We start from the raw sequence: 12,241 nt of genomic DNA on the forward strand, positions 1-12,241 counted from the left end.
CAGCGGTGTGCGGTGCCCTGTCCCGGAGTCCTTGTTCCGTGTCCATAGGTGCGAGTGTGGTGGCGGCGGTCTCGGCCACTCAGACCCGAAGGTCATCCTCCCTCTTTTACTCATTCTGCCCTGGGCTTCCGCGCTTCCCGCTACTCTGCCTGCCCGCGGGGGTATGTGTACCCTGGTGTCGTGTCCCGGGTTTGCTTGGCCCCTCCTACCTCCCATACCCCACCCCTGGCACCCCACTCAGTATCCCTGATCTTGGCTGCTTGGTCCTCTCCTTACTCCGGTTTTGTGTTTTTCTGTCGTGATCCTGCATGCGAATGTGTTCCTTTCAAGCCAGACCAGGTTTTCAGTTCCCAGAACCGAAGCATCTTCTTTGGACCTAGGTGGGGAAAAGAAGAGCTGGCTGTGACCTTTGCCCTGTCCTGGAGGCGCCAGCCTTGGTCTGAATGGCAGCACCCCCGCTGGGCCGTCTGGTGTTGACCCACCTACTCGTAGCCCTCTTTGGCATGGGCTCATGGGCTGCAGTCAATGGTATCTGGGTGGAGCTCCCTGTGGTGGTGAAGAACCTACCCGAGGGTGAGTGGGGGGGGCGGGTTGGAGGGTGCCGAAGCTGCAGCTCCTTTCCTTCCCTGGGCGTCCTGCCTCTGACACAGCTGCCTCCTTTCTTTCCTTGCAGGTTGGAGTCTCCCCTCCTACCTCTGTGTGCTTGTGGCTCTGGGGAACCTGGGTCTCCTGGTGGTGACCATGTGGAAACGGCTGGCCCCGGGCAAGGGCGAGCGGGTCCCCATCCAGGTGGTGCAGGCACTGACTGTGGTGGGCACGGCCCTGCTGGCCCCGTTGTGGCCGCAGGTGACCACAGTGGCGGGGCAGGAGCACTCTGTGGCCTTCCTGGCACTGGCCTTCGTGCTGGCGCTGGCCTGCTGTGCCTCTAACGTCACTTTCCTGCCTTTCCTGAGCCGCCTGCCGCCTCCCTTCTTGCGGTCCTTCTTTCTGGGCCAAGGCCTCAGCGCGCTGCTACCCTGCGTGCTGGCTCTAGTGCAGGGTGTGGGCCGCCTCGAGTGCCCACCAACCCCCACCAATGGCACCCCTGGCCCCCCCCTCTACTTCCCAGAGCGTTTTCCTGCCAGCACCTTCTTTGGGATCTTGTCCACCCTATTGGTCATTTCAGCTGCCGCCTTTCAGGGTCTCCTGCTGCTGTTGCCACTGCCACCGTCTGTACCCACGGGCGGCCCAGGGCCTGGCCTGCGGGTGGGAACCCTAGGAGCGGAGGAGGAGGAAGAGGAAGAGGCCTCGCCCCTGCAGGAACCCCCCAGCCCGGCGGCAGACGCCACCCCCAGCCCAGAACCTGTGGGCCCCAGGCTGCTCTCCACCCACGGTGCCTTCCTGCTGGGCCTGTTGGCCGTCACCAACGCTCTGACCAACGGCGTGCTGCCCGCTGTGCAGAGCTATTCCTGCTTGCCTTACGGGCGCCTCGCCTACCACTTGGCTGTGGTGCTGGGCAGTGCTGCCAACCCACTCGCCTGCTTTCTAGCCATGGGTGTTCTGTGCAGGTACACAGGGAGCCCAGGCCCCTCGGGATGGGATTTAGGGGTTAGGGCCTGGGCCAGGCACAGCCAGCTCTGAGTTTTGACTCGCCCTTGGCAGGTCCCTGGCAGGGCTGGGCGGTCTTTCTCTGCTGGGCATGTTCTTTGGGGCCTACCTGATGGCACTGGCAGTCCTGAGTCCCTGCCCACCCCTGGTGGGCACCTCTGCAGGGGTGGTCCTTGTGGTGAGTAATTGGGACAGGGCACCAAAAAGGGTGGCCATCAGGAGGGGTTTGCCTTAGAGCAGGGCGTCTCCGCTCAGCCTGCTACTATGTTCACCCTCCCAGGTGGTGTCGTGGATTCTGTGTCTGGGCGTGTTCTCGTACGTGAAGGTGGCTGCCAGCTCGCTCCTGCATGGTGGGGGCCAGCCGGCGTTGCTGGCCGCTGGCGTGGCCATCCAGGTGGGCTCCCTGCTCGGCGCCGTGGCCATGTTCCCTCCCACCAGCATCTACCAAGTGTTCCACAGCGGGAAGGACTGCGTGGACCCCTGTGGCCCCTAAGCCTAGTGTTGGGGGGGACTCTGCTCCCCCCACCTGTCTTCAGGGTGCCACAGAGACTTCCTGTCCGCTGCCTGGAGAGGCCCACCTCACATGCGGCCTGCTCACGGACAGTTGCACACTCCACAGGCGAACCTGGCACTGCAGGCAGGTGGAGGACACAGCAGGCTCAGAGCCACGGCCCAGCTGGAGACATGGACTTGGCCCAGGATTTGTGTGGGATTTGTACAATAAAGCATTTTTATTCCGTGAGTTGGAGTCGATCCCAGGAACAACTTCTGCGGTGCAGATGGACTTCCTCTGATCTGGAGCCTTGGTCTGACCTATTCAGGAGGGGCTGCCGCTCCCTGGGGCAGTGTCTGGAGATCCCCGGTTTGTGGAACTTTGTCCTCTACACAGAAGTGCCCAGAGGGACAGAGAAGGCCTGCTCCCGGGGCCTGGGGTCTGGGCCAAGGACCCACACAGGTTACAGCAGCCAGAGGCTTTGTGGTGGGCCAGGCCAGCCAGGCACAAGGGCCCGACCGCATGGGCTGCCTGCTGGTCGCTGGGTCTGTGGCCCAGGTGTGGCAGCATTTCCCTGCTGCTTTATGGAGGATCCTGGGGGGGATTTACACCAGGGGCTTGTTGCCAGGTCCCTGCATGGAAAGGGCTCTGTGAGCGGGACTCAGAAGACTGGGATGTGAGGGTCTAGCCGGTCTCGGGATCCTTCTGCCCAAGGATGTCACCCCCTCCCCCAAGCCACCTGTCCCATTTTTAGCTCCTGTGATCAAAGCTGCCAAGCCCCAAGCCATTGTTAGGTGAACGTGACAGCGGCTGCCTTCTCTCTGGGTTGCTGGCAGATGGCCTTGGCTTTGCACAACCCACACTCTGCCCCCGAGGCCCCAGGATGGCGGTTTGGGCCTCTGCTTGTTGGTGTCTGTAGGGAGCCAGGCTGTCCTGTACTTGCGGGCTCCCCCACTCAGGACTGGCGCAGCCTATAGAGAGCCCTGAACTGGGAGGGGCTGGGAGGGGATTTGGATGGAGGCTGCTGTGGGGCTGGGCCTGGGCTTCCTCTGTCTCCTCTGTGCCTCTAGGGCAGGTGGGGAGCAGAGAGAGGCCTGTGGAGGACAGGCTCCCAGCGGGGCCCTGAGCTGTGGTCCAATGGGACCGGCCTGGTATGGAGACCCTGTTCTCACAGACCAGGCACCCGCTTCCACAGGGGGCCCTGAGGCCTAGGGTGTGGACTCGAGACAGTGGTGCTTGCCTTGCCACCCAGCCCCTTCCGGATGCCCTTAACTTCAGAGGCTGGCTGTCCTTGACTCGGGAAGCACGTGGGCTTCTCAAGGCCCCGGCCTTGGCCGGACCAGCTGAGCAGGAGGAACTTCCCGGTGGGAGGGAAGGATTTCCAGGCCTTGACCCTCCAACAAGCATTCAGCTGGGCCACACTCCCATGGAGCTCAGACAGCCCAGCCCCGAAGACAGGCCCTAGTGGTGCTAACCACCAGGCCACTTGACCTGACGGGACTGGGTAGGGGGCAGCAGCAGCTTGACTTGCCTCTTGCATTTGGGAAGCAAGCTGACAGGCAGCTGTGAGTTAGGGACACTGCTTTTGGTTGCAGCGAGCAGAGGCTGAGGGCATGAAATGGGTGGTGTATCCTTTCCCGCACCCCCTGACACTGCCCTTGTCCCTCCCTTGCCCACCCTGGAATGGCTCCCAGTTCCTTCCTGCCCGCACCCCCTCCCCCTCCACGTTGGGAGTCCAGGGAGCCTCTGCCTGCCTCTGTGTCTGCCAGATGTGCCAGGCTGCATAGAACGTGCATGGTCTCCCGAAGAGGAGGGGGGGCAGGGGAACTGGAGGGGGTTTGAGGAAGCAGCCGCCCTTTGAAGTCTCCAGGACATTCCGGCCAGCGTCCCCGAAGCAAACAAGTGGGGGCCCAGATGACAAGGGGAGGAAAGGCCACAGGGCCAAATCCTGGAGAGCCACTCGCTTGCTCGGCACACCCCACTCTCAGCCACCCAGGGATGAGGGCCAGAAGCGGGGCAGCCCACCAAGCCAGCCCTTCAGAGCAGAGTGTCCCCCAGGACTGCACCCAGGCATGATGCCTCCAGCTGGATGGCATGTGGCCAGTCACTCGGCCTCCCAGCCCTGCCCAAAGGGTGTCTCAGACTTTGAAGGAGACCCCAGACATTCTGTCCACTGCACTTTCCAGGGGTTTCGGAGGCAACTGTAGTTCTAGTGGGTTATTAATCACAGACCCCTCTGGCCCACACCCTGTGGCTGGGTGGGTAACCCAGCTGATCCAGCCATGGTGCCCACACCAATTGAAATGGGGGAGGAGAGGTGACCCTGTGGAGCAAATGAGGACCCAGTAGATTGGTATTAGGCGTGTCAGTTGTTCCAAGAGTTGTAAAAACTACCCAAACTACTCAGTGCACACCAGACGGTGAAGATACCACAGAGGGAACAGAGCAAGGGGTGGAGGGAGCCAGACCCTGACATCATCCTGCAGTTGCCTGGATCCAGCTGTACCTGAAGCTAAACCCCTTGGACTTACAAGTTATGTCAGCCCAAAATTTTGTGCTTATTTTAGTTGAGTTGTCTTCTATCTGTCACAGCTGCAAGAGTTGTGAGGTCCTCTCTCGTCTCTGAAGCATCTGGGACCATCCAGAAGTTTGCATGCCGAGCACTGGCTGACCTTTCCGTGCCTGGGGGAGGATCAGTCACCGTCCTGCAGACTCTCCCATTGTACTCCCCATGTCAAGAGCCCTAGGCTCCCCCACCAGCTCCTGAGCAGGATGCTTCGCTGACCACTTCCACCCTGGAAAGGAGAGTTTCCTGGAGATTGGACCCTCTCAGAACACCTTGAGCCAGGCTGGGCAAGGAAGGAGGCAGGACCTTCTTCAGCTGGACTATCCAGACAAAGCCCTGGAGGGGGTTTCTGTTTTCATGTTTCCTCTCCTTTGCAAGTGTGGCAGGAGAACTGAGCTCGTTAGAAAGCAGATTGCAAAAGGGCCCCTACCTGACCCCTCACAGGCGTCCTGCTACCCATGTCCCCCTGCAAGTGCCCACCCCACCCCACATGGATTTAGGTCAGAGGGATGTGAAGAGATGCAGCGGCCAGGGTGCTCAGGCATCCAGAGGAGAAACAGACAGATCCCCAGATGAAGGTGTCTGCTCTCTGTCTCCATTCAACGTTGCACTGCGGGTCCTGGCAATGATGGTTACACAGGAAAAAGGGCATCCAGGTGGGAAAAAAAGTAAAACTATCCTCAGATGACAGGGTTCTATGTATAGAAAATCATAAGGAGTCCACAAAGAACTTGTTAGGACCGAAAACAAATACAACCAAAATTTGCAGAATACAACATCAATATACAGAAATCAGTTGTATCTTTATACATGTTCAGCCGAAGATCTGAAAGTGAAATTAAGGAACATTTTTTTACAGTAGCATCAAAAAAAATAAAGTACCTCGAAGTGAATTTAACAAAGGAAATGCTAAACTTGTACATGGAAAACTACAAAATGTTGACAACAATGAAAGACATGAGTAAATATTCATAGATCAGAAGACTTCTGTTGTTAACTTGGCAATACTGATCTACAGATTCAAGTAATCCCTATCAAAATCCCATCTGGCTTTTTTTTGAAAAAAAAAAAACACAAAAAAACAACTAATCCTAATATTCATAACAAAACAAAATGCAGGAGACACAGAATAGCCAAAACAATCCTTTTTGTGTGTGTGCCATGCCACATGGCTTGCAGGGTCTTAGTTCCCTGACCAGAGATTGAGCCTGGATCTTTGGCAGTAAAAGTGCTGAGTTTTAACCATTGGACCGCCAGGGAATTCCCCAAAACAATCTTTAAAAGAATATAGGTGGCTACAAAACTACAGTAATCAAGACAGACATATAGGTCAGTGAAACAGAATAGAGAGCCCAGAAATAAACCTGCACACTTACGATCAATTAATCTACAAGGAAAAGAGACAAGAATATTCAAAGGAGGTGCGGCGGGGGGGGGAGCTTCCTAGGTGGCAATAGTGGTAAAGAATCTGCTAGCCAATGCAGGAGAATATACAAAGGGGAAAAGGCAAACCTCTTCAGTACATGGTGTTGGGAAAACTGGACGCTGCAAATGTTAAGACTCAAACTGGAGTACTTTCCCATTCCAGATACAAAATAAACCAAAAATGGATTAAAGACTTAATGTAAGATCTGAAACCATTAATCTCTTAGAAGAAAACATTGTCATCAGCCTTGGCAATTTTTTTGAATATGTCTCCTCAAGCAAGAGAAACAAAAGTAAAAATAAATAAATGGGACTACATCAACCTAAAAAGCGTTTGTACAGTAAAGGAAACTATCAACAAAATGAAAAAGCAGCCTACTGAATGGACAAAGATATTTGCAATGGTTATATCCAACAAGAGATTAATATCCAAAACATTCAAAGAACTCACATGATGCAACCTCAGTAAAACAAACAAAGCAGTTAAAAAATGGGCAGAAGACCAAAATAGACAAAAGAAGACATACATATGGAGAGCAGGCACACGAAAAGATGCTCAACATCATCAGTCACGAGAAAAATCAAAGCCACAATGAGATCTAACCTCACACTCACCAGAATGGTCATTATCAACAAGACAACAAATAAGTGTTGGAGAGGGTGTGTAGAAAAGTGAACCTTGTATGCTGTTGGTGGTTACGTAAACTGGTGCAGCCACTGTAGACAACAGTATGGAGTTTCCTCAAAAAGTTAAAAATAGAGTTACCAGATGATCTATCAATTTCACTTCTGAGTATTTATCTCAAGAAAACAAGAACACTTGTTCTTAGAAAACATACATGAGCCCCTATGTTAATTGCAGCATTATTTACAATAGCCAAGATACAGAAATAATCTAATTGTCCATTGACAGATAAGTGGATAAAGAAGATGTGCCACATATATTATATATATATACACACAATGGAGTATTAGCCACAGAACCCTGTCCTTGGGCTTTCCTGGTAGCAGAGTGGTAAAGAACCTGCCTACTGATGCAGGAGACACAAGAGACGCAGGTTTGATCCCTGGGTTGGGAAGATCCTCTGGAGTAGGAAATGCCAACCCACTCCAGTATTCTTTTTTTTTTTTTCCCACTCCAGTATTTTTTCATGGAAAATCCCATGGATAGAGGAGCTTGGTGGGCTACAATCCATGGGGTCACAGGAGTCGGGCACAGCTGAGCAACTGAGCACAATTAGCCATAGAACAGAATGGAATCTTGCCATTTCGACAACATGGATGGACTGAGAGGGTATTTTGCTGAGTGGAGTAAGACAGTGAAAGACAAATACTGTATGATTTCACTTATAAGTGGAATAAAAAGCATAACAAGTGAACAAACATATGAAAACAGAAACAGACTCATAGATGCAGAGAACAAACAGGTAGTTGCCAGAGGGGAGAGGTATGTGAGATGAGTGAGATAGGTGAGGGAGATTAGTAAAAGGTACAAGCTTCCAGTTACAAAATAAGTGAGTCATCAGGTATGAAATGTACAGGGGGGAATATAGTCAATAATATAGTAGTAACTTTGTGCAGTGACAGATGGTAACTAGACTTACCCTGGGGATCATTTTATAATGTACAGAAATATTGAATCACTACATTGTTCACCTGGAACTACTGGTGGTGTAGGTCAACTATGCATCGAGAATAAATTCATAGAAAAGGAGGTCTGATTTGTGGTTACCAGAAGCAAGGGGTGGGGGAGGCAGAACTGAATAAAGGTAGAAGGGGCAAATTTCCGGTTGTAAGGCAAGTACTAGGGGGACTTCCCTGGCCGTCCAGCGGTCAGGGCGCCTTGCTTCACTGCAGGGGGTATGGGTTCGATCCTGAATTAAGAGCTTGCATGCCCAGCGGCAGGCTTCCCAGGTCGTGCTACTGGTTAAGAACTCTCCTGCCAATGCAGGAGATCTAAGAGACATGGGTTTGATCCCTGGGTCAGGAGGATCCCCTGGAGAAGGGCATGGTAACCCACTCCAGCATTCTTGCCTGGAGAATCCCATCAACAGAGGAACTTGGTGGGCTACAGTCTATAGGGTCACAAAGAGTTGGACACAAGTGAAGTGACTTAACATGCATGCATGCCGAGTGGCACAGCCAAAAAAAAGGTAAGTATTAATATTAGGGATGTAATATACAGCATGATTAATTAACTGCTGAATGTTACATATGAAAGTTTGTCAGAGTAAATCCTAAGAGATCTCAACATAAGGAAAAAAATTGTTTACCTTTTATGTTTATACAAGATGATGTTCAGTGAGTGTATTGTAGTGACCATTTTATGATGTATGTGAGTCTAATCATGCTGCACACCTTAAACTTACACAGTGCAGCATCAGTTACATCTCAATAAAACTGGAAGAAAAAAACATTTTATTTCAAAAGCATATATGTATGTGTGTGTGTATGTATGTATATACATATGGGCTTCCCGGGTGGCTCAGATAGTAAAGAATATGCCTGCAATGTAGGAGACTGGGGCTCGATCCCTTGGTCGGGATTTACAAGATAATGTAAAAATACGTAGTCATATATTTCATATAATATACATACACGCAGTAACATTTTAAAAGCACTAAAAAAAAGAATAAAGTTTCAGGAATCTCTCACACTTCCCAATTACAAAACTTACTACAAAGTTATACTAGCAGAGCCTTCCCTGATGGTCCAGTGGTTAACACTGTGCTTCCAAGCAAGGGGCGCAGGTTCAATCCCTGGCTGGGGAACTAAGATCCCACATGCCACAGGGCAATGGAAACCCTCCGGCTGCAATGAAGACCCAAATCAGCCAAAAAATGGAATCAATCTGTAAATAACACTTGCTTCCCACCAACTTGCATCCCTGATTCTCACACTGAGACTTTTACTGAGTCTTACTCTTCACAGCAGCATAGATGTACATGCACAAGTTCAGTTAGAGTCTACCTTTCTTTTTACCAAGACAGAATTGGAGAAATTTGCTGTGTGCAAGAGGCCTTGTAAATGGCCACACCAAGAGGGTGGCTCATTAACAGGAGTGAGTCACTTCTAGGGAACATGGGTCGACCTCCTGGAGCGAATGCCTACAGAACACTACCAGGGTTTCGCACTCCGTGCCTTATAGGCAGTCAGGAAGGCCTCTTTCTAGCAGGCTCACAAACAGAAATTCGCTCATAAAATATACATTATGTTTCTCACCTGGGATAACAAATAATGGAGGCCTTTGAAAGTCCAATCTGAGAGTTTTTATAATAACTTCTAGCAAAGCAAACTTAAGGTGGCCTGCGTGGTATCTTAGCATCCTTAACTTGTGAGCCAGGACCTCATTTTGCAGCAAGAAAAGCGAGGCTTGAGCAGTTAGTCACCCTAATCCATTGCTTGCAAGTGCTGGGCTGAAACGGCTGCCCCTTCCCCGCCCTGGGTTCAACTCCAGCTGCCGGCGCTGAGCCCCTAGTGGGGTCTCTTCTCCCTCCCGGCTTCCGCCTTTGCTGTGAACTCCTGGGGCAACAGGTGACCTGACCTCCCCAAACCTCAGCTTCCACTGGGGGTGGGAAAAAACCCTAGCAGCAGCAGGGTCTGGGGACGACAGAGGAGGAGATGGTTGATGGCATCACCAACTCGATGGACGTGAGTTTGAGCAAGCTCTGGGAGTTGGAGATAGACAAGGAAGCTTGGCGTGCTGCAGTCCATGTGGTCGCAAAGACGGACACGACTGAGCGACGGAACTGAACTGAGCGGTTTCAGACCGCGTGCCTTGACCGAGCGCCGGTACTGGCCCTAAACCTAGTGGGCCGGGAGCCGCCAGGGGGCGCTGCTCCACCGCGGCGGCGGGACTACTCGGGGCGTGGCCTCCAGTCCCGCCCGCCCATCGGACGGCGCGCGCGTGCGCACTGTGCCCCTCCCGCAGTGCCTGCTGGGCCGGTGGAGGGTGTGCGGCGTGTGGCGAGCGGGAGCTGAGCGGCGGACCGAAAATGTGGAGACCTGTGAGACCCCGAGCGCTCGCGCCCCTGCCGCGGCCCGGGTCGCCCAGCCGGGACCCGCAGGGCCCAAGACTCGCCCCCCAGGGATCCTCCCGGCTGGCTGGAGCCCGTCACAGCCGTCAGGCAGCCTGTCCTCGGGTCCCCGCTTCAGCCCCCAGGCCCTGTGAGGGAGACATCGGGCCTTCCCTGCCGCACGCCGCAGCTCCGCTTTTCCGAGGCTGCTTCTTGGTGCGGGAGTCTTGTCTCAGAGGCGACTCTCCAAAGCCTCCTTCCCCGCGAGGGACGACCCTCGTCCCTTACGGACGTTCCTCCCCAGGGAGACGCCCTTTCCGGAGCCGGCTGCCTGGCGCCTGGCGCCTCCGCCTGCCCCGTGTCTGCCTCAGACCCCTCGCCGCTGCAGGCTTTGCCCGAACGAATCGCAGAGCGGACCCCCCCGCCCTTTCTTCACCTGATCCCTTGGACACCCTTTTCTCCTTGTCACCAGCCCAGCCCGGGTCATCCCGGGCTGACTGCTGCCCCCCGCCTCTGGGGAGACAGGACTTGCGGGGGCGGCAGGTGGGCTGACAGCTGCTGCGGCCCGGCTGTGTCTCGGGGTCACCCCTCCTCTCAGGCCTTCCTAGGTTTCTGCCTGGCCCTGGGCTGCCCGCCTAACTCAGCCTCTTTTGGTCCCGAACATGGCACCTGCCTTTCCAGTCTGCGCCCCGTGGGACCTCCCGTTTTATCGCATCTCTGCCGTTTGAATTGGCACCTTTCAAGCAGGGTGTCATAGTCGTTGACCCAGGTCTTAGCCACTCCCTCTCCGAAAACCTAGCCCCTTGGTTTAGAGGTGAGGAGACTGAGTGGGGCTCATCACCATTTTCAACATGGAATTTTCTGTAGACCTCATAGTTTTCTAATAAGCCTAGCCTTGTGGGCTTAGGCGTCAATACAAATGAATGTCCATTGGCTCTGTGGCTTGTAGAGCATCTCCATTACACAGGGGTGTTTTGTGGGTGAGATGATGAAGCAGCGTTAGTCTGAGAGTCAGTGAGTTGGTCTTTTCTAGTTTATAAAGCGGCTTCACTCATTCAGGTCACTCCGTCCTCTAGGCAGCCCTCGGGAGTGGGCAGGCGGGCTTTGGCCCTTGAGCAGGAGATGCTCATGACCAGTAAATAGAGCAGGGCCCAGTAGGCTTCTGAGTCCTGACTGGTGCTGAGAGAGTCAGAGACCCGAGAAAAGCAAAGGACGCGGTGTTCAAGGTCATCTCCACTCCCTTTCCCGGGCCCAGACACCCAGCCTCTCTTCCTGACCTTAAGAGCAGTTCGGGCTCAGAGCTTGCTTACTCTCCTGCTGTGTGCGCAGGGCTGTTGACCTGCCCTTACAGTGCCCAGATTCTTGTCACCTCTTTGTAGTTTCAGGTCTCGTGAGATTCAGCAGATGCTTCTTTCTCCTGGGGTCCGGCTTATCTGCAGTGACTTTTCAAATCTGCTGTGTCTAATCTACAGGGTGTTAGGAAATCCAACAGCTCAGCTGTACCTAAAGCATGAGTGCAGGTGCTCGTGGCTTGGTGTCGATGTGCACAGTTTGTGAGCTCTGTAGTGTCTGTCTGAGTGACACTGCTGGATAGATTGTTAGCTGAGTTCCGGATGAGCATGGTGCACCTGGGCTGAAAAAAGGGCCCTCTCATCTTGTCCCAAAGCGGGAGGCTTCGGGAGTGAGAGGACCGCCCCAGGAAGGCTGCGTGTGTGTTCATGCTGCTGAGGAGGCGCCCTCTCTGTACCTGTTTGCTGCCGCTCTGGGTGTGGTGTGGGTTACATGTGATGCGTGGATATTGCCCTGGACTGGCTCCTGGGAGTTCTGGCTGCTGGCTCTGCCGCATTTATAGCTCTGTGACCCTCGGGTGTCTCCTGGGTGGTGGGGATATTTGGGGAGTCCCCGGCATCCAGCTGGCATGAGCCAGCAGGGCCCCGTGAGGGCTCTGGTGTCGTCAGCAGAGGCCTCATTCTCCCGGGGAGCTGCTGCTGTCTCTCTCCTGACTGCGGCCTTCCACCTGTTGCTCAGCACATGGCCTGGGCCATGTGGGGTTCTGCATTTATCTAAGGTCAGCAAGTGTTTATGATAAAGAATTTCTGCTGTACCTTTGAGATGATTAAGAAAGAGATGGCCTTGCCCAGCCTGGTGGGGAGA

The 12,241-nt window shown here is 53.7% G+C and overlaps 2 protein-coding genes across 12 annotated transcripts in view; one reads left to right on the forward strand and one right to left on the reverse strand.

The window, feature by feature from the left end:
• FBXL6 (F-box and leucine-rich repeat protein 6) overlaps nucleotides 1–216 on the reverse strand; it is a 3,885-nt gene extending 3,669 nt beyond the window's left edge. Inside the window, exon 1 of the mRNA XM_010852553.1 lies at nucleotides 210–216. Within this exon, the coding sequence (XP_010850855.1) occupies nucleotides 210–216 (7 nt within the window). The remainder of the gene's footprint in view (nucleotides 1–209) is intronic.
• The window catches only part of SLC52A2 (solute carrier family 52 (riboflavin transporter), member 2), an 8,910-nt gene extending 6,581 nt beyond the window's left edge, over nucleotides 1–2,329 (forward strand). For 4 of the 11 annotated variants that reach the window (XM_010852526.1, XM_010852518.1, XM_010852510.1 and 1 more), the window contains exons 2-6: nucleotides 381–573; nucleotides 674–1,547; nucleotides 1,642–1,765; nucleotides 1,868–1,981; nucleotides 2,207–2,329. In XM_010852526.1, coding sequence (XP_010850828.1) covers nucleotides 444–573; nucleotides 674–1,547; nucleotides 1,642–1,765; nucleotides 1,868–1,981; nucleotides 2,207–2,311 — 1,347 coding nt within the window. In that variant the 5' untranslated portion in view covers nucleotides 381–443 and the 3' untranslated portion in view covers nucleotides 2,312–2,329. Of the gene's footprint in view, nucleotides 162–380; nucleotides 574–673; nucleotides 1,548–1,641; nucleotides 1,766–1,867 lie in introns of all 11 variants that reach the window. The other 7 variants (XM_010852463.1, XM_010852454.1, XM_010852503.1 and 4 more) reach the window with 6 other exon arrangements.
• The last annotated feature ends 9,912 nt before the right edge of the window (nucleotides 2,330–12,241 follow it).

Source organism: Bison bison, unplaced genomic scaffold (genome assembly GCF_000754665.1).
Source record: "Bison bison bison isolate TAMUID 2011002044 unplaced genomic scaffold, Bison_UMD1.0 scf7180017852170, whole genome shotgun sequence".
Taxonomy (NCBI): domain Eukaryota; kingdom Metazoa; phylum Chordata; class Mammalia; order Artiodactyla; family Bovidae; genus Bison; species Bison bison.